The 20,295-nt window shown below is 39.5% G+C and overlaps 1 protein-coding gene across 7 annotated transcripts in view; it reads left to right on the plus strand.

Annotated features, from left to right (window-relative positions):
• Window positions 1–20,295, plus strand: part of kri (uracil phosphoribosyltransferase krishah) — a 145,524-nt gene that overhangs the window by 89,152 nt on the left and 36,077 nt on the right. For all 7 annotated transcript variants that reach the window (XM_070097773.1, XM_070097774.1, XM_070097772.1 and 4 more), the window contains 4 exons: window positions 5,117–5,241; window positions 5,370–5,412; window positions 5,680–5,829; window positions 8,042–8,186. In XM_070097773.1, coding sequence (XP_069953874.1) covers window positions 5,117–5,241; window positions 5,370–5,412; window positions 5,680–5,829; window positions 8,042–8,186 — 463 coding nt within the window. The remainder of the gene's footprint in view (window positions 1–5,116; window positions 5,242–5,369; window positions 5,413–5,679; window positions 5,830–8,041; window positions 8,187–20,295) is intronic.

The raw sequence follows: 20,295 nt of genomic DNA on the forward strand, positions 1-20,295 counted from the left end.
CCCAGCATGCTTCCTTAGATAAGATAAGATTTTCTTCGGATTTTTAACCCCGGAGGGTTAGCCACCCAGGATAACCCAAGAAAGTCAGTGTGTCATCGGAGACTGTCTAACTTATTTCCACTGGGGGTCCTTAACCCTTTCAGGGTTGGTGCCGTACTAGTATGGCTTGCACGCCAGGGTTGGTGCCGTACTAGTACGCATAAATTCTAGCACCTTCAGATCTAGCGAGAGAAAGCTGGTAGGCCTACATATGAAAGAATGGGTCTATGTTGTCAGTGTGCACAGTATAAAAAAAATCCTGCAGCACACAGTGCGTAATGAGAACAAAGAAACTCCGACAGTGTTTTTGCTTTAAAACAGCGACTTTGCAGTGTATTTTTGTATCCTATTTGTGGTTGTATTCTAGTTTTCCTGGTCTCATTTCATAGAATCAAAGAGATATTACAGAAATTGAGATGATTTTGATTGGTTTCACAATGAAAAGTACCTTGAAATTGAGCTCAAAGTAGCAGAAATGTTTGATTTTTTCCAAAGTTCAAAAGTAAACAAATGATGCCACGCGTCCAATACACACCAACTGGTAAGTCTAATATTCTTTCACAAGTGCATTGATATTATTTATACCATTTATACACTAATGCAGTAGTCAGCATAACAGTAAATCATCTATTTTTTTGTGAGAATAAAAATTCAAAGTGGAAAGCAAAAGAAATATAAGAGAGGCCTGGGGACATGACTAATGAACAGAAAAAATGTTATTTTAGTGCCAGGAATGTCTGTCTTGTTTATTCTGGACTCTATTTGGAAATTGCCATCTTTTGAAATTTCTGTGAAATAGGCAAAATTGCCAATTTCTGACCACTTTGGAAATATAAACACATATGCACTATAATGTGATCCTTTATTGACAATGTTTCGCCCACACAGTGGGCTTTTTCAAGTCACAAACAGATCTACCTGGGTGGAAGATACGCGAGTATTTATAGTCAGGTTCAGAATGCTGAGGTCAGGTGAAGAATGCTGCATCTGATGATCTACCGAGTGGGGTTATAGAGTCTAAAATCTTGGGTAGCTTGGAAGGGAGATTGGATAAGTTTATGAGCAGACCTTCTGCAGTGTTCTTCCATTCCCATGTTCTTATGTGGGATAGCGATGAAGTTTTTTGGCATGTTGTTCAGCTATGTTATAGAAGCCATTGTTCTGGTTGAAATTGTCAGATATAGAGATAAGCGATGATTCCAGGATTCTTCGGTATTTAGTGTTGTCTTTGGCGATAAGTCTTGAGTTTCTGTAGTTTATTAAATGGTTGTATGAATTACGGTGTTGTACACAAGCATTTCTTGTATCGTCAAACCTTCTTCCGTATTGGTGTTCTGAAATACGTGTTTGGAGGTCTCTTGATGTTTTGCCCACGTATAATTTGCTGCAGTCATTACAAGGGATTATGTATACCCCTGCAGAGGATGGAAGCTTGTCCTGCCTATTACTGGTAATGTCCTTGGTGGTTGTGGTTGTAGAGGTAGATCTGATGATACAAGAAATGCCTGTGTACAACACCGTAATTCACACAACCATTTGATAAACTACAGAAACTCAAGACTTATCGCCAGAGAAGACAACACTCGATACCGAAGAATCCTGGAATCATCGCTTACCTCTCTATCCAACAATTTCAACCAGAACAATGGCTTCTATAACATAGCTGAACCACCTGCCAAGAAACTTCATCACTATCCCACATAAGAACATAGGAATGGAGGAACACTGCAGAAGGTCTGCTCACAAACTTTTCCAATCTCCCTTCCAAGCTACCCAAGATTTTAGACTATAACCCCACTCGGTAGATCATCAGATGCAGCATTCTCCACCTCACTATAAATACTCACATACCTTCCACCCAGGTATATCTGTTTGTGACTTGAAAAAGCCCACTGTGTGGGCGAAACGTTGTCAATAAAGGATCACAATATACTGCATATGTGTTTATACAGTGGACCCCCGCATAACGATCACCTCCCAATGCGACCAATTATGTAAGTGTATTTATGTAAGTGCGTTTGTACGTGTATGTTTGGGGGTCTGAAATTGACTAATCTACTTCACAACATTCCTTATGGGAACAAATTCGGTCAGTACTGGCACCTGAACATACTTCTGGAATGAAAAAATATCGTTAACCGGGGGTCCACTGTATTTCCATTGTGTCAGTATTTTATATCATTTATTTCCTTCTTACCACTTTATTAGATAGTTGACATCGGTAAATGGGTGGTTTCTTGTACTCATTCGATAGAAATAATGGAGTTCTAGCGAAAGTTATGATTTTTGTGGACTGATACATAGGAGTTGGCCAAAAATAGGGCCCAAAGTGGGTGAAATCACCAATGCGTAAACATAATCGAGACCGCTAACTTTACAAGAGCATAATTCTGTAAGTTTTCCATCAAATTTCATACTTTTGGTGTCATTATGATCGGGAAAAGATTCTCTATCTTTTTTTTTTCCGAAAAATTTCTGACCCTGAGAACAAGTTTAGGAGAGGGCCTGTTAACCCTGAATTTCAGCACCCATCTCCAGCACATATCAAAAAAAGTATCCAAAACAGTTGGAATCCTCTCCAAGATACGATACTACGTACCGCAAAATGCCCTTCTCACACTATACCATTCACTCATTTATCCATACCTCACCTATGCAATTTGTGCTTGGGGTTCAACTGCAGCAATGCACCTAAAGCCAATAATAACTCAACAAAAAGCCGCAGTAAGAATAATCACTAAATCCCATCTCTGGCAACACACACCCCCACTCTTCATAGATCTAAACTTACTCCCTGTTCAGCACATCCACACTTACTACTGTGCAATCTACATATACAGGACCTTAAATACCAATATTAACCTTGACCTAAAATGCTTTCTTGATAGTTGTGACAGGACCCACAAGCATAACACCAGACACAAACATCTCTACGACATTCCCTAAATCTATACAAAAATTCAATGTATGTCAAAGGCCCTAAAATCTGGAACACCCTACCTGAAAACTCTAGAACTGCAGACACATTCATCACCCTCAAAACTACCGTTAGAAAACATCTTATCTCAGATACACCCCGTCAACTAACTACATAAAAACCACCTGGTGGTTCACACTTACTCGCTCACCCATTTGACTATAAGCACAGAAATACTTATCTTAATATTAAAATAATAATTCCTAACTAGTCACAAGTTTGCCTGTGATACTCCAATATAGAAACTATGTATTGTGCCAAAACAAAAGCATTCACATTGCTAAACTCACAAACTAGTATTTAGTCACTTAGTATTTAGTCATTTAGTATTTAGTCAACTTACTCCACAATTTGTAATAATTTAGGGTTAAGAATTAATCTAAGTTTGCCTGAAATGCCTAACCTTGCTAGGTGTTCTAGTGGCCCCCTCTGTAATTAGTATTTTATTACATGTAAACCACACAATAACCAATATCTGTAAACCCCACGTTGTAATCCTTAGAGAATAAACTTTGATTTGATTGAAAGGGTTAATCTTGTCCCCAGGATGCAATCCACACCAGTCGACTAACACCCAGGCACCTATTTGCTGCTAGGTGAACAGAACAGGTGTAAGGAAATACGTCGACTTTTGAATGTTGCCCATATGCCTACAGGCTTGCCTGTGCAAGTTCCTGTTATAGGTGGTAGGATGTCTCTTATATGCTCGCCATGCCTTGTACTTAGCAGTAGCATCCTTTCTACAATGAAAGCCAAACCAAGGCTGCTCTGTCGGCTTCATCACATACTGCCGGTGATGGATGAGTTCTTGTAGATTAAGGATGTGTCCAGTGAAGGCTTTCACTTGGTTGTCAACATCCTCTTGGACATCCTCTTGGAGAAGAGCATTCCAGTCGGTGGTGACAAGTTCAGAGCAAAGGGCTGGCCAATTCTCTTTCCCATAGCCAGGTTGTGTGTGTGGACTCCTCACCTCGTTCTGTTGGGACTCACTCTCACTCTCACTCTCTCTCTCTCTCTCTCTCTCTCTCTCTCTCTCTCTCTCTCTCTCTCTCTGTCTCTGTCTCTGTCTCTGTCTCTGTCTGTCTGTCTCTGTCTGTCTGTCTCTCTGTCTGTCTCTGTCTGTCTCTGTCTGTCTCTGTCTGTCTCTGTCTGTCTCTGTCTGTCTCTGTCTGTCTGTCTCTCTCTCTCTCTCTCTCTCTCTCTCTCTCTCTCTCTCTCTCTCTCTCTCTCTCTCTCTCTCTCTCTCTCTCTCTTTCTCTCCTTCCTTCGAATGTGTAGTGTACTGAGCGAGCCTGAAATACCATTCCAATTTTTTTTTAATGTTGTTGCCAAAGGTGAAAAAGTTGAACCTGACATAGGCTTCAATGAAATCCTGTGCAGGAAGAAGTATGTTGAGGTCTGCAGTGACAGAACTGCAAGGAAAAGTAATTACTTGGTTGATGGGGCCCAAATCAAGAGAGAGGCTGCATCTGAGCTAGCAAGTTTCTTGGTTTTAATGACCACATTGTTAAGCCTAGAAAGGTCTTCAGAGTTCCAAGTGTGAGCTGCTAACCGTGCCCAGCATTTTGTCTTGCTAGAAAACCTGCCAGTTTGTGGGGTGCCCCACCAATCCTGGAACACCTTGAAAAGGACCCTTTTAAAGATGACCTTTATTCTCATCATGGACCGGGGTAGAGCACAACATTTATACCACGAGAGAGGCAGGGCTAAACACAGAATTTTGGAAGCAACAGTGACCCACATCAGCAATACCACTGAACAGCACAGTGGAATGCACATGTTAAGTGGTCCACATTCTCAATGTTTCATATAACAACCATGGTAAATCCTGTCACCTTAACCCCACCCCCTGCTTTTGCCAATACTTGACTTCACCTGTACTTGATTTCACATTTTCATGGCCTCACATGTCACCTGCTTTTCTCCAAGCCTGACCTCAGGATGCTCATTTGTTTTATAAGGTGATGTATTTGCTCATTCCCATAGCCCTGTTATTAAAAGGACTCACTGATACCAGTCTTTTTATTTCTACTGGTTACAAAGACATTTTAATAAATGTAGCAAGTGTTGCCAGATATTTTCAGTGTTTTAATGTTGCAGAATGTGGATGAATCTGATTCATGCATTGAAAGCCAGCTAGAACCTGTTGAATGTTTTGGTCCGTACTTCAGGCTGATTCCTTGTAGTGGTCAAGTCAAGGAATTACAAACAATCATCCGGGATAGGTAAGCTTCACAGATTACTTTATCTAATGGGACCAATAAAGAAATTGTTACCATAAATCTTGCTTCAGAAACTAATCATCTGGTTTTAATGATTTTTAATGCTATTAATGATTTGTTTTTTCTTCTAGGAATACATCAAGAAGTGATTTCAAATTCTATGCTGACAGATTAGTAAGTGATTAATAAACAATAGTTGGATTGATGTATTGACACGAATTACTATAATTTTTAGAAACTTCATATGTATGTTTTATGCTTCTGCTGTCTATTATAATTAGCTGTATATTATCTTAATATGTACAGTATCATAATTCTCTTTCCAATTTTATTCATATTTTTACAGATGTTATGGAATATGGCAAGTCATTCTCCATTTAATTTTTAAACAACTTCGAAATTATACCACATTTATTTTATTCAACTTTTCACTGGAATTAGATTCGCTTGGTGGTTGAAGAGGGTCTAAATCAGCTGCCATATTCTGACTGTTCCATCACAACACCAACTGGATGTCAGTACCAGGGTTTGCAGTTTGTTAAAGGCAACTGTGGTGTTTCAATTGTCAGATCTGGAGAAGCTATGGAGCAGGTAAGCTTCGAGGACTTTGTGCTACAACAAATATAGCATTCCAATAGTAGTGGAAAGATAGCTCTGTTATATTTGGGTAATGTTTGATAGAAAACTAAATTTCATTGTTTTCAAGGCTCTTGATTACCATTTGCCAGTTTTTTTTTTCCTATATGACCATCTCTCACCAAAGCATGGTGACCCAAAGTAGAGAACACAATCACCATACATTCAGTTGCTTTCTTGCCAGAAGTGTGCTAAAATCACAATTTAGATAGCCCTCTGACTGCAACATTGGCAAGGCCAAAGGGGTGCTAAGGGAGAATTCAGCTCCTCTTAGCCTCCAGTGCTCTTAGTCACATCATCTACACAAGCTTGTTGTTACTTGAAAAGTGTCAGACAATGACTACTACTCATTCTATATGCACTTGCTTACTTCCTTGTCACAGTCAGTGAATTAGACAATTTTGGAGAGGGTTTAAATGGCATAAGGAACATAGAGCAAGTTGGATCATGTTTCAATGAATATTTGGATGCTTTTCTGTCATGGCTGCCCTCATAAAGGAGAATACCCAGAAATAATAAAGCATTCAAGACATATGATAGATTAGTTTATAAATCTTTGGTATGGAAATTGCTTAGCCCAGTGAATGAACATTAAACAAAGAAAGGTAACACAGATTTCCCTCACTTTATTCAAATTTGTTTTTATGTGACGTCCAGTTTCTACTGGTAATTCTATGTGATATGCATTTGCCATATGAATGAAATATGAGGAAAATTTCTGGGCCTGCACCTTGACAGCAACTTGAAATTCAACACCCGTATCCAACACACAACAAAAAAAAAAAAAGTACCCAAAACAGTTGGTATCCTCTCAAAGATACATTATTATGTACCGCAAACAGCATTACTTGCATTATGCTATTTACTGATCTACTCTTACCTCACCTATGCTATTTGTGCCTGGGGATTCACAACAGCAATTCACCTTAAGCCAATAATAACCCAACAAAAAGTTTCAGTACAAATGATCACACAGTTCACTGATAGACGACACTCCCCCTCCCTACTCTTCAAAGACCTAAACCTACTCGCTATACAAAACATTCACTCTTACTACTGTGTATCCTACATTTGCAGAACAATAAATTCTAGTATTATCTTGACCTGAAGCACTTGATAGTTGCAACAGGATCAATAGACAGTACTAGGTACAAAAATCTCAGATATTCCCCGTGTCCAGCAAAATCTCTCCAAAAATTCAATGTACATAAAAGGGCCTAAAATCTGGAATTCTTTGCCGGAAATCTCCAGAGCCACTGACTCGGCCAGCATTTTCAAAACTACCATTAAAAACACCTTCTCTCCCTAACATATCCCAGCATTGGCTAAGTATGTGAAAACTATATTTCCATGTTCTCAATGCCATGAACACATGTACAGCAATATAATCATATTCTCAATATCTATTATCCTCCCAATCATTAAAACATTGATTGTGTCCCCTTTAAGTTAATATGCTAGAATCCTCATCACCTATAATCATGACTCATGAAATCATAATGACATGATTACAAACAAACCATACCACGGGTGGGGTTAGAACCCGCGATCAGAGTGTCTGGAGTTTTGATCGCGGGTTCTAACCCCACCCATGGTATGGATTTTTTAACCTATAATTATAAACAAACCTGTACTTCCTTACCAGTTAAACATGATAAAAGCCATATAGAATGAACTAATAGGATATTCAATTCTATTCTATTCACTGTAAAATAATATAGATATTAAACTAACATTGTAACTCCTAAATTTATACTTACATGTACCTAAGAGACTGTATGTATAAAATTACAGAAATGCTCTGCATATTAAGGGGTTTTCTGCATGCACAGCTAAATGTTATTCATCTTTGTATAAACATTATATCATGTTGAAATAAATTATTATTATTATTTTGTGGTTTGTAAGATGTAGTGAAGAATTTTGATGTGGAATTAAGTCTTTATAGGCTAATTGAGCTTAGTACAACTTCCATAGGACTGGAATGCATCTGCATAAAGTGAGGACACCTATATAGCAATATTGTACTCTGTTGATGAAAATGAGTAAATGCAGATAATTCCTAGAATGGCAGAAAGTTTTATACAAACAATGCTGTAGTAGGTACAAGTTTATAAACTATTTTATTGAAAAAGTTTTCTGACTTCATTTATTCATTTATTTACAGGGCTTACGGTCGTGTTGTCGGTCTATCAGGCTGGGTAAGATTCTAGTAGAATCAGACCTGGAAACTCACGAGGCACGGGTTGTATATGCAAAGTTTCCAGAGGATATAAGTCAACGAAAAGTTCTTCTCATGTACCCTATTATGAGTAAGTTGTTTACTTTAAGTAAAAAACATTCTGGTAGCAAGTGTCAATCCGTATTTTTTTTTTTATGTGCATTGGTGTGCCTCATAATTTGATTAATATAGCTGATATTGTATAATTCAAATAAAGGATTACCTGGTACTCGACATAGCAGTCTGAGTATGCTGTAATACCATCCTACCCAGGTGGTGTGGATTTGTCCTCAGTGCTGCATTGAGCTCAAACTCAATGAAAGGAATGTTAGTCATTTTCCTTGCTGGGCATAAAACAAATCACTCTCTCCCTGGCATCATGTTTGTCCTTTAATTTCATCTTGCGTGGCACTGGGAAGATTGTCATAGCTAGATGTAGCCACCCAAGCACTGACCAACTCATTTGCCGTATGTCAGGAGGAGGGTGGGGTGAGAGTATGCAATCTGACAAGTCCTGTTACCCTTAACTCTATTTATATCCCTACATGGGTGGTGGCATTGAGACTGCTGACAACTGTTTTATTTCCCAGTCTGTTTGTCGAAGCTTTGCCATATGCTTCCTGGAAGCAGCAAGGACACTTTGAAAGAGCTTCAGTGTTTCAGGGATATGATATTTTCTATAGGCTAGGCCTAGTCTCCAAACAGTGTGTAGTAAGTAAGAGTTTTACAGTAGGTATTATCATGGATGTTATTTGGGTTTAGAGTATCAGGAGGTTTCAGTGGCTGTCTAGGCACAGTTTGAATATTGCTTACAAGGTCATGTATAGCTCCATTTTTCTGGAATGTATTGTGTAAGAAAGATGATTGTCTGCTGACTACATGATTGTCTATTGACCACAACAGTTAACCCGAAAATAACTACACACCCGCTGGAAAAAATACAGGAAACAAAAACATCAGCTAGCTCAGCCCCCAGCTCTAGAACTGACCCAGGCTCAGCGCCCAGCCTTAGTGCTAATCCAGACTAGGCTAAAGACTCTGCCACAGTCACTACAGCCATAGCCCCTATTACAGATGTACTAGAAGAGGAGTCTTCTTCTGGGGAAAATGTTGGTCTCTTGGAATCAGATGGTAGTGTCTCTGGCTTGCTTACTGAAGATTGTAGTGCATTTCTAGGATCTACACAAATTGGGAATACATCCACTATGAATTTCATCCAACCAAAAGCAAAATGGTGCAAATTCTATGCTTGGAGCATCTGTTAGCATGGAATATTGGGAAAAACAAATGGGACATGCAACTTTGAGCATGTTAAGTAAAAGCACACAAATGCAACTAATGACATTTTATTGTGGCAATGTTTCACTCTCCAGGAGCCTTGTCAGGTCATTACAAACAAGACATGGACACAGAGGGTATATATAGGCTATGAGTGAAGTGTAGTAGAAGTGGTAGTAGTTTTTGTTTTATTAACACATCGGTCGTTTTCCACCAAGGCAGGGTGGCCCGAAAAAGAAAAACTTTCATTATCATTCACTTTATCACTGTCTTGCCAGAGGCATGCCTAAACTACAGTTATAAAATTGCAACATTAACACCCCTCCTTCAGAGTGCAGACACTGTACTCCCATCTCCAGGACTCAAGTCCGGCACTGCCGGTTTCCCTGAATCCCTTCATAAATGTTACCTTGCTTACACTCCAACAGCACGTCAAGTCCTAAAAACCATTTGTCTCCATTCGCTCCTGTCTAACACACTCACGTACGCTTGCTGGAAGTCCAAGCCCCTCACACACAAAGCCACCTTTACCCCCTCCCTCCAATCTTTCCTAGGCCGACCCCTACCCCGCCTTCCCTCCACTACAGATTTGTATACTCACGAAGTCATTCTATTTCATTCCATCCTCTCTACACATCCAAACTATCTCAGTAACCCCTCTTCAGCCCTCTGGATATTGCTTTTGGTTATCCCACACCTCCTCCTAATCTCCAAACTACAGATTCTCTGCATTACATTCACACCACACATTGCCCTCAGACATGACACCTCCACTGCCTCCAGCCTACTCCTTGTTGCACCATTTACAACCCCTGCCTCACACCCATACAACAGCGTTGGTATAACTATACTCTCATACATTCCCCTCTTTGCTTCCACAGACAAAGTTCTTTGTCTCCACAGGCTCTTCAGTGCACCACTCGCCTTTTTCCCCTCATCAATTCTATGATTCACCTCATCCTTCATAGACCCATCTGCTGACACGTCCACTCCCAAAAATTTTCACCACCTCCATACTCTTTCCCTCCAATCTGATATCCAATCTTCCGTTACCTAATTTTTTTTATTCTCATCACCTTACTCTTTCCTCTATTCACTTTTAAATTCCTTCGTTTTCATACCCTACCAAACTCATCAACCAACCTCTGCAACTTCTCTTCAGAATCTCCCAAAATCAGTGTCATCAGCAAAGAGCAACTGTGACAACTCCCACTCTGTGTTAGATTTTTTATCTTTTAACCCTCTAACTGTCCAAACATAGATCTGCGTTTGTGCGCATAGCGCTCCGACCTTGATTTTCTCCATAAGAAAGAATGTAAAAAAAACGTATATCTACGTTTGGAGTGTTACGCGAGCAATATTAGATCTGTTTGGACAGTTTAAGGGTTAACCCCACACCTCTTCCCAACACCCAAGCATTCACTTCTCTTAGTACTCCATCTATAAATATATTGAACAATCATGGTGACATCACACATCTCTGTTTAAGGCCTGCTTTTACTGGGAAATAATCCCCCTTTCTCCTACATACTCTAACCTGAGCCTCACTATCCTCGTAAAAACTTTTCACCGCTTTCAGTAACCTACCTCCTATTCCATACATTTGCAACATCTGCCATGTTGCCCCCTATCATATGCATTTTCCAAATCCATAAATGCCACAAAAACCTCTTTACCCTTGTCTAAATACTGTTCACCTATGTGTTTCACTGCAAACACTTGGTATACACACCCCCTACCTTTCCTAAAGCCTCCTTATTCATCTGCTATTCTGCTCTCCATCTTACTCATAATTCTGTCAATAATAACCATACACTTTACCAGGTATACTCAACAGACTTATTCCCCTATAATTGTTACTCTCTCTTTTGTTCCCTTTGGCTTTATACACAGGAACTATGTATGCTCTCTGCTACTCCCTAGGTAATAATGTTGGTAGAATTACCGACAATATGTAAAGTAAAAGGACGCGAGTGCAACTAATGTGACTTCTTATCGTGGAAATGTTTCACTCTCCAGGAGCTTTATCAAGCTGTTACAAACAATACATGGACACAGAGGGTATATATAGGCTCAGATTGAAGTGTAATACTAGTAGTAGTAGTAGTAGTAGTAGTAGTAGTAGTAATATAAGTTGTAAATTGTAGTAGCTTTTATATCCTTTTACTCATGTGCAAGTTAATTGTTCTACCATGTTGTATTACTACTACTACTACACCTTATATCACTACTACTACTAGTATTGCACCTCACTCTGAGCCTATATATACCCTCTGTGTCCATGTACTGTTTGTAACAGCTTGACAAAGCTCCTGGAGAGCGAAATGTTGCCACAATAAAAATGTCACATTAGTTGCACTTGTGTCCTTTTACTTTATACTCCCTAGGTACCTTACCCTCTTCCATACATTTATTAAATAAAAACACTAACCATTCCAAAACTATATCCCCACCTGCTTTTAACATTTCTGTCTTTATCCCAGCTGCTTTACCCCCTTTCATTCTATTAACCACCCCATGCACTTGCCCCCACACTCACAACTGGTTCTTCCTTACTCCTACAAGATGTTATTCCTCCTTGCCCTGTACATGAAATCACAGCTTCCCTGTCTTCTTCAACATTTAACAATTCCTCAAAATATTCCCTCCATCTTCCTGATACCTCTAACTCTACATTTGCTAACTCTCCTCTCCTATTTTTAACTAACAAATCCATTCTTTCCCTAGGCTTTCTCAACTTATTAATCTCACTCCAGAACTTTTTCTTATTTTTAACAAAATTTGTTGATAACATCTCACCCACTCTCATTTGCTCTTTTTACATTGCTTCACTACTCTTTTAACCTGTCTTTTTCAACATATACTCCTTCCTCCTTGCATCACTTCTACCTTGTAGAAGCCTCTCATATGCTAACTTTTTCTCTCTTACTACTCTCTTTATATCATCATTCCACCAATGACTTCTTCCCTCCTGCACCCACTTTCCTGTAACCACAAACTTCTGCTGAACACACTAACACTATATTCTTAAATTTACCCCATACATCTTTTACCCCATTGCCTGTATTCTCATTAGCCCATCTGTCCTCCAACAGTTGTTTATATCTTACCCTAACTACCTTCTCCTTTAAGTTTATAAACCTTCACTTCTCTCTTACTTGCTGCTTCCATTTTCCTTGTATTCCATCTACCTTTTACTCTCACTGTAGCTACAACTAAAAAGTGATCTAATATATCTGTGGCCCCTCTATAAATATGTACATCCTGAAGTCTTCCCAACACACTTTTATCTACCAATAAGTAGTCCAACAAACTACTGTCATTTTGCCCTTCATCATGTATAGTACCTATAATCAAACCCCTTTCTATACAAAGTTCAATCAAATGCTCCCCATTATCATTTACAACTGGCACCCCAAACTTATATACCACCCTCTCTAAATGCTTCTCCTACTTTAGCATTTAGGTCCCCTACCATAATTATTCTTTCACTTGGCTCAAAAGTTCCTACACACTTGCTTAACATCTCCCAAAATCTCTCTCTCTCCTCTACACTCCTCTCTTCTCCAGGTGCATACACACTTACTATGACCCACTTTTCACATCTGATCCCTTTTTTAATCCACGTAATCCTTGAATTTATACATTTATATTCCCTCTTCTCTCTCCATAACTGATCCTTTAACATTATTGCTACCCCATCCTTAGCTCTAACTCTCTCAGATACTCCTGACTTAATCCCATTTATTGCTCCTCTAGCCCCTTCAGCTTTGTTTTGCTTAGGACTAGGACATCCAACTTCCTTTCATTCATAACCTTTGCAATCACTTCTTGCTTATCTGCACTACACCCACGCACATTCAAACATCCTAATTTTATAAAGTTCTTCTTTTTCTTTTTAGTAATTTATACAGGAGAAGGGGTTACTAGCCCATTGCTCCCGGCATCTAGTCGCCTCCTACAACACGCATAGCTAACGGAGGAAGAATTTTGTTCCACTTCCCCTTGGAGATAAGCAGAAATAAACAAGAACAAGAACTAGGAAGAAAATAGAAGAAAACCCAGAGTGGTTAGTACAGTGGTACCTCAAGTTTCGAACAGCTCCCAACTCAAACAATTATGTAAGTGTATTTTTGTAAGTGTATTTTTGGGGGTCTGAAATGGACTGATCTAATTTACATTATTCCTTATGGGAACAAATTTGTTTGGTATCAGCACTCGAACAGCTTTATGGAATGAATCAAGTTCGTAACTCAAGGTACCACTGTATATATATGCTTGTACATGCATGTGTAGTGTGACCTAAATGTAAGTAGAAGTAGTAAGACATACCTACAACCTTGCATGTTTATGGGACAGAAAAAACACCAGCAATCTTACCATCATGCAAAACAATTACAGGCTTATGTTTCACACTCATTTGGTAGGACAGTAGTACCTCCTTGGGTGGTTGCTGTCTACCAACCTACTACTATCACTATCACATCTGTGAGGAAAATAATAGGATGGATAACGAGAATGTTCGAAATGAGATGCCAAGCTAATGATGATCCTTTTTAAATCACTTGTTCTCTCTAGGCTGGAATACTGTTGTACATTAACATCTCCATTCAAGGCAGGTGAAATCACAGATCTAGAGAATGTACAGAAAACCTTTACTGCACATGTAAGTTCTGTCAAACACCTTAACTACTGGGAATGCTTGGAAGCACTTGACTTGTACTCGCTGGAGCACAGGCGAGATGCATCATAATCTACACCAGGAAAATTCTAGAGGGACTGGACCCTAATCTGCACACAGAAATCACTCCCCATGAAAGCAAAAGACTTGGCAGGCCTTGCAACATAACCCCAATGAAAAGTAGGGGCTTCATTAGTACACTAAGAGAAAACACAATAAATGTCTAGGGCCCAAGACTGTTCAACAGCCTCCCACCAGCCATAAGGGGAATTACCAATAGACCCTTGGCTGCCTTCAAGAGGGAGCTGGATAAATAACTAAAGTCAGTGCCAGATCATCTGAGCTGTGGTTTGTACGTTGACTACTAGGTAAGACACATATGCAACAGTTAGGTATCTTTATTTCGAAACGTTTCGCCTACACAGTAGGCCTCTTCAGTCAAGTACAGAAAAGTTGATAGAAGAGACGTGAAGACGATGTTATCAGTCCATCACCCTTGAAGTTTTGAGGTGGTGAGTCCCTCCGTCTGGAGAAGAGTATTGTTCCATAGTCTGAAACAATATGGAGTTGAAGTGACAGGATGGAGCCTTATATACCGCCAGGAGGTGAGATGTAGGCCACAGGTAGAGGTAAGAATGTAGTCATTGGGAGGTCACGTCCCTCTCAAATCCAGCCATGTGTGTCTTACCTAACAACTTGTCGGTATTTTATATCATTTTAATATTCACTGTCAGACACTGCAACACAATGGTATCTTGGTACAGAACAGAAAACAACTTGGACAACTACTAGTGCGAATGGCTGGATTTGAGAGGGACGTGACCTCCCAGCGACTACATTCTTACCTCTACCTGTGGCCTACATCTCGCCTCCTGGCGGTATATAAGGCTCCATCCTGTCACTTCAGCTCCATATTGTTTCAGACTATGGAGCAATACTCTTCTCCAGACTGAGGGACTGACCACCTCAAAACTTCAAGGGTGATGGACTGATAACATTGTCTTCATGTGTCTTCTATCAACTTTTATGTACTCAACTGAAGAGACCTACTGTGTAGGTGAAACGTTTCGAAATAAAGATACCTAACTGTTGAATATGTGTCTTACCTAACAACCTGTCGGTATTTTATACCATTTTAATATTCACGTTGGACTACGTGTGGCCAGCAGTAACAGCCTAGTTGATCAGGCCCTGATCCACAGGGAGGCCTGATCATGGACCGAGCCACAGAGGCATTGATTCCCAGAATACCCTTCAGGTAGGTAAGTACTTAAAGTTAAAGCCAAAGGATTCTGGATGAAGGGCTACTGCCATGATATTCTTCTTGACTACCCTTTTAAATATTTCATCCAAGCATGGTTGTTTCTTGTGCTTTTATCTTTGCCTGCATAATTTTTCATGCATCAAATAAAAATTAATTAGCTCCTGTCACAAAGGAATGTTGTTTTAGCCTCTATGATTAATTCACCTGACAATCCTATTAACTTCTCAGTAGCCATAGCTATTGACTAAGTTACTTGTATAGCTATTAACCCTAGCCATAAGTAGGGTTGTTAGTAAAATGAACTAGGAATTGCACAAAATCTAGGGATCACCAACTGCAGTGTAAACAATATAAGCGAGTACACGCTACATACAGTGCCATCTGTGGCTGCCCAGTAAACTAGTCTGGAAAAAAAAAGTAAGTCTCTCAATTTTGTCTAGATTAAAAGAGGTGGCGGATCATACATTGCTGGTATATCTGTGTTGTGCCTGTACTGTACTCTGGTTTAAGAGGGGTCTTTTAATCAGCTGCATAAGGTAAGTGAATAACAAAAGGGAATAATTGCACTTGGTTCAAGTTACACAAAATACAATTCTATATTCAAAATTATTATACATTCAAGACATATAATAATCTGAAGGCCAATAAGATGCACAGCATTTTGAGGAAAACTTAGTCGAATTCTAAAATCTACATACTTTTATTTTATTTTTTAACCCTTTCAGGGTCAGCAGGCCCTCTCCTAAACTTGTTCTCAGGGTCAGAAATTTTTCGAAAAAAAAAAAAAATCCTATGAAATGATAGAGAATCTTTTCCCGATCATAATGACACCAAAAGTATGAAATTTGATGGAAAACTTACAGAATTATGCTCTCGCGAAGTTAGAGGTCTCGGCGATGTTTACGCATCGGCGATTTCACCCACTTGGAGCCCTATTTTTGGCCAATTCCAATGTAACAGTCGACAAAAATCATAACTATTCCGCTAAACTCCATTTTCTCTATCGAATGAGTACAAGAAACCACCCATTTACCAATTTAAACCCTCCAATAAAGTGGTCAGAAATTGACAATTTTGCCAATTTCACACTAATTTCAAAAGATGCCAATTTCCAAATAGGGTCCAGAATAAACAAGACACTAAAATAACATTTTTTCTGTTCATTAGTCACGTCCCCAAGCGCACTTGTGAAAGGATATTAGACTCACCAGTTGACATGTATTGGATGCGTGGCATGATTTGTTTACTTTCGAACTTTGGCAAAAATCGAACATTTCTGCTACTTTGAGTTCAATTTCAAGGTACTTTTCATTGTGAAACCAATCAAAATCATCTCAATTTCTGTAATATGTCTTCCATTTTATAAAATGAGACCAGGAAAACTAGAATACAACCATAAATAGCATATGAAAATAAATTGCAAAGTCGCTGTTTTAAAGCAAGAACATAGTTTTTTTTTTCTCATTATGCACTGTGTGCTGCAGGATTTTTTTATACTGTGCACACTGACGACATAGACCCATTCTTTCATATGTAGGTCTACCAGCTTTCTCTCACTAGATTTGAAGGCGCTAGAATTTATGCGTACTAGTACGGCACCAACCCTGGTGTGTAAGCCGTACTAGTACGGCACCAACCCTGAAAGGGTTAAGGGTGTAATACCTGGCATTAATAGGAATTTAAGAAGGATGGCACTGGACAAGCACCTAAAGTCAGTTCCTGATCAGCCGGGCTGTGGCTCGTACGTTGGTTTGCGTGCAGCCAGCAGCAACAGCCTGGTTGATCAGGCGCTGATCCACCAGGAGGCCTGGTCACAGACCGGGCCGCGGGGGCGTTGACCCCCGAAACTCTCTCCAGGTAACTCCAGGTAGGGTGTGCAAAAGAAGAAAATTAAAAGTGAATACAGGAAAGAGTAAGGTTATGAGGATAAAAAGATTAGGTGATGAAAGATTGGATATCAGATTGGAGGGAGAGAGTATGGAGGAGGTGAATGTATTCAGATATTTGGGAGTGGACGTGTCAGCGGATGGGTCTATGAAAGATGAGGTGAATCATAGAATTGATGAGGGGAAAAGGGTGAGTGGTGCACTTAGGAGTCTGTGGAGACAAAGAACTTTGTCCTTGGAGGCAAAGAGGGAAATGTATGAGAGTATAGTTTTACCAACGCTCTTATATGGGTGTGAAGCATGGGTGATGAATGTTGCAGTGAGGAGAAGGCTGGAGGCAGTGGAGATGTCATGTCTGAGGGCAATGTGTGGTGTGAACGTAATGCAAAGAATTCGTAGTTTGGAAGTTAGGAGGAGGTGCGGGATTACCAAAACTGTTGTCCAGAGGGCTGAGGAAGGGTTGTTGAGGTGGTTCGGACATGTAGAGAGAATGGAGCGAAACAGAATGACTTCAAGAGTGTATCAGTCTGTAGTAGAAGGAAGGCGGGGTAGGGGTCGGCCTAGGAAAGGTTGGAGGGAGGGGGTAAAGGAGGTTTTGTGTGCGAGGGGCTTGGACTTCCAGCAGGCATGCGTGAGCGTGTTTGATAGGAGTGAATGGAGACAAATGGTTTTTAATACTTGACGTGCTGTTGGAGTGTGAGCAAAGTAACATTTATGAAGGGATTCAGGGAAACCGGCAGGCCGGACTTGAGTCCTGGAGATGGGAAGTACAGTGCCTGCACTCTGAAGGAGGGGTGTTAATGTTGCAGTTTAAAAACTGTAGCGTAAAGCACCCTTCTGGCAAGACAGTGATGGAGTGAATAATGGTGAAAGTTTTTCTTTTTCGGGCCACTCTGCCTTGGTGGGAATCGGCCAGTGTGGTGATGATAAAAAAAATAAAAAAAACTTACAAGTGGTACGAACACTCTTATGAGTGTGAAGCATGGGTTGTAAATGCTGCAGCGAGGAGGAGGCTGGATGCAGTGTAGATGTCATGTCTAAGGGCAATGTGTGGTGTAAATATTATGCATAGTGTGGAAATTAGGAGGTGTGGAGTTACTAAAAGTATTAGAGGGCTGAAGAGGGGTTGTTGAGGTGGTTTGGTCAATTAGAGAGAATGGATCAAAGTAGAATGAGTTGGAGAGTGTATAAATCTGTAGGGAAAGGAAGGCAGGGTAGGGGTCATTCTCAAAAAGGTTGGAGGGAGGGGATAAAGGTAGTTTTGTAGGTGAGGGGCTTGAACTTCCAGCAAGCATGTGTGAGCATGTTAGATAAGAGTGAATGGAGACAAATAGTTTTTGGGACCTGATGAACTGTTGGAGTGTAAGCAGGGTAATATTTTGTGAAAGGATTCAGGGAAACCAGTTAGCCAGACTTGAGTCCTGGAAATGGGAACCCCTTCAGGGTCCAAGGCCAAAATCTGAAGTGGTGCCCTAGTGTCCAAGAATTTTCCAAAAAAAAATTTGTTATTTTTTCTTATGAAATGGTAGAGGATCTTTTTGTGAAGGCAATAAAACAAAAAGTACGAAATTTGATGGAAAATTGACGAAATTATGCTCTCGCAAATTTTGAAGTGTCAGCGATATTTACGAATCGGCGATTTTGCCGACTTTGACTCCCATTTTAGGCCAATTACATCATTCCAGTTGACCAAATTCTTAGCTATTTCACTAGTATTACTTCTATTCTATCGATTGAGCACAAGAAATCGCCAAGTCAACTGTTTCAACTACAAAATAAAGTGATCGGAAATTGGTAATTTGGCCAATTTAACACAAAGTTCAAAATATTCCAATTTCAAAATAGCGGCCAGAATAAACAATGTAGGCATTCCTGGCACTAAACTAACATTTCCTCTGTTCATTAGTTACGTTTTGAGGCTTTACAAATAAATCCCATTTTGATTTTTTATTCACATAATGAATTTTATTCACACCAAAAAATAGAAGATTTACTGTTATGCAATATTGTAACAATTGTATAAATATCATCACCACATTTGTGAATGTATATTAGACCCACCAGCTGGCGTGTATTAGACGTGTGAGGTCGTTTGTTTACTCTTGAACATCGGCAAAAATTTAACATTTCCGCTACTTTGAGCTCAGTTTCAAGCCATTTCCAGTGCTAAAGCCAATCAAAATCATCTCTATTTCTGTAATATGTCTTCCATTCTATCAAATGAGACCAAGAAATTGCAAATACAACTATAAAAAACATACGAAAAAACACTGCAAAGTTGCTGTTTTAATCGAAAATCTTGGTTTGTTTTTTTCTCTCATTATACACAGTGTGCTGCAGGATTTGTTTTATGTGGTGCACACATACCACATAGATGTATTCTCTCATATCTAGGCCCAAGTGTACCACTCGCAGTTTATCAGAGTGAGCTGAGCTCATGACGTAGATCTATGGTTTGAACCCTGAACGTAAAGCCGTAGATCTACGGGACGGACCCTGAAAGGGTTAAAGGAGGGGTTTAGGATATTGGCAGTTTAGGGGGACATCTAAACTGTCATATCTGAGCACCTCTGCAAAGACAGTGATTATGTATGAGTGGTGGTGAAAGTGTTGAATGATGATGAAAGTTTTTTCTTTCATTCTTTTTTGGGTTTTTCTTTCTCTTTGGGTCACCCTGCCTCGGTGGAAAATGGCCACCATGTAAAAAAAAAACTTACAGGATAATTCATTAAAAATAATTATAAGTGTCTAAGTTATAAAAGGGGTTTGTGGTACAAGTCCATGATGTTACATTGAAAACAGTATAATGCTATAAAAGCTCAGTGAAGATTGTTTCTACAGACATGAATATAAAAAGTTAAGAATAAGGATAAGCTGTGTAAAATTCTTGGTAAAACAGCTATATCTGAAAAAAGGGTTTGCAGCATGATACAATGCATAGGATGTAGAAAGAAAAAAACAGAAACAAGAAGTACAGGTGGATGAGTAATGGTTGAAGTCAGGCAAACTTCAAAATTTGTTTGACACAGTATCTTGTCATGAATTACATTAAGGTAAGGAGGTACTTTTTAACAGTAGCTTTAAAGCTGAA

The sequence above is a fragment of the Cherax quadricarinatus genome, chromosome 59, assembly GCF_038502225.1.
Source record: "Cherax quadricarinatus isolate ZL_2023a chromosome 59, ASM3850222v1, whole genome shotgun sequence".
NCBI lineage: Eukaryota > Metazoa > Arthropoda > Malacostraca > Decapoda > Parastacidae > Cherax > Cherax quadricarinatus.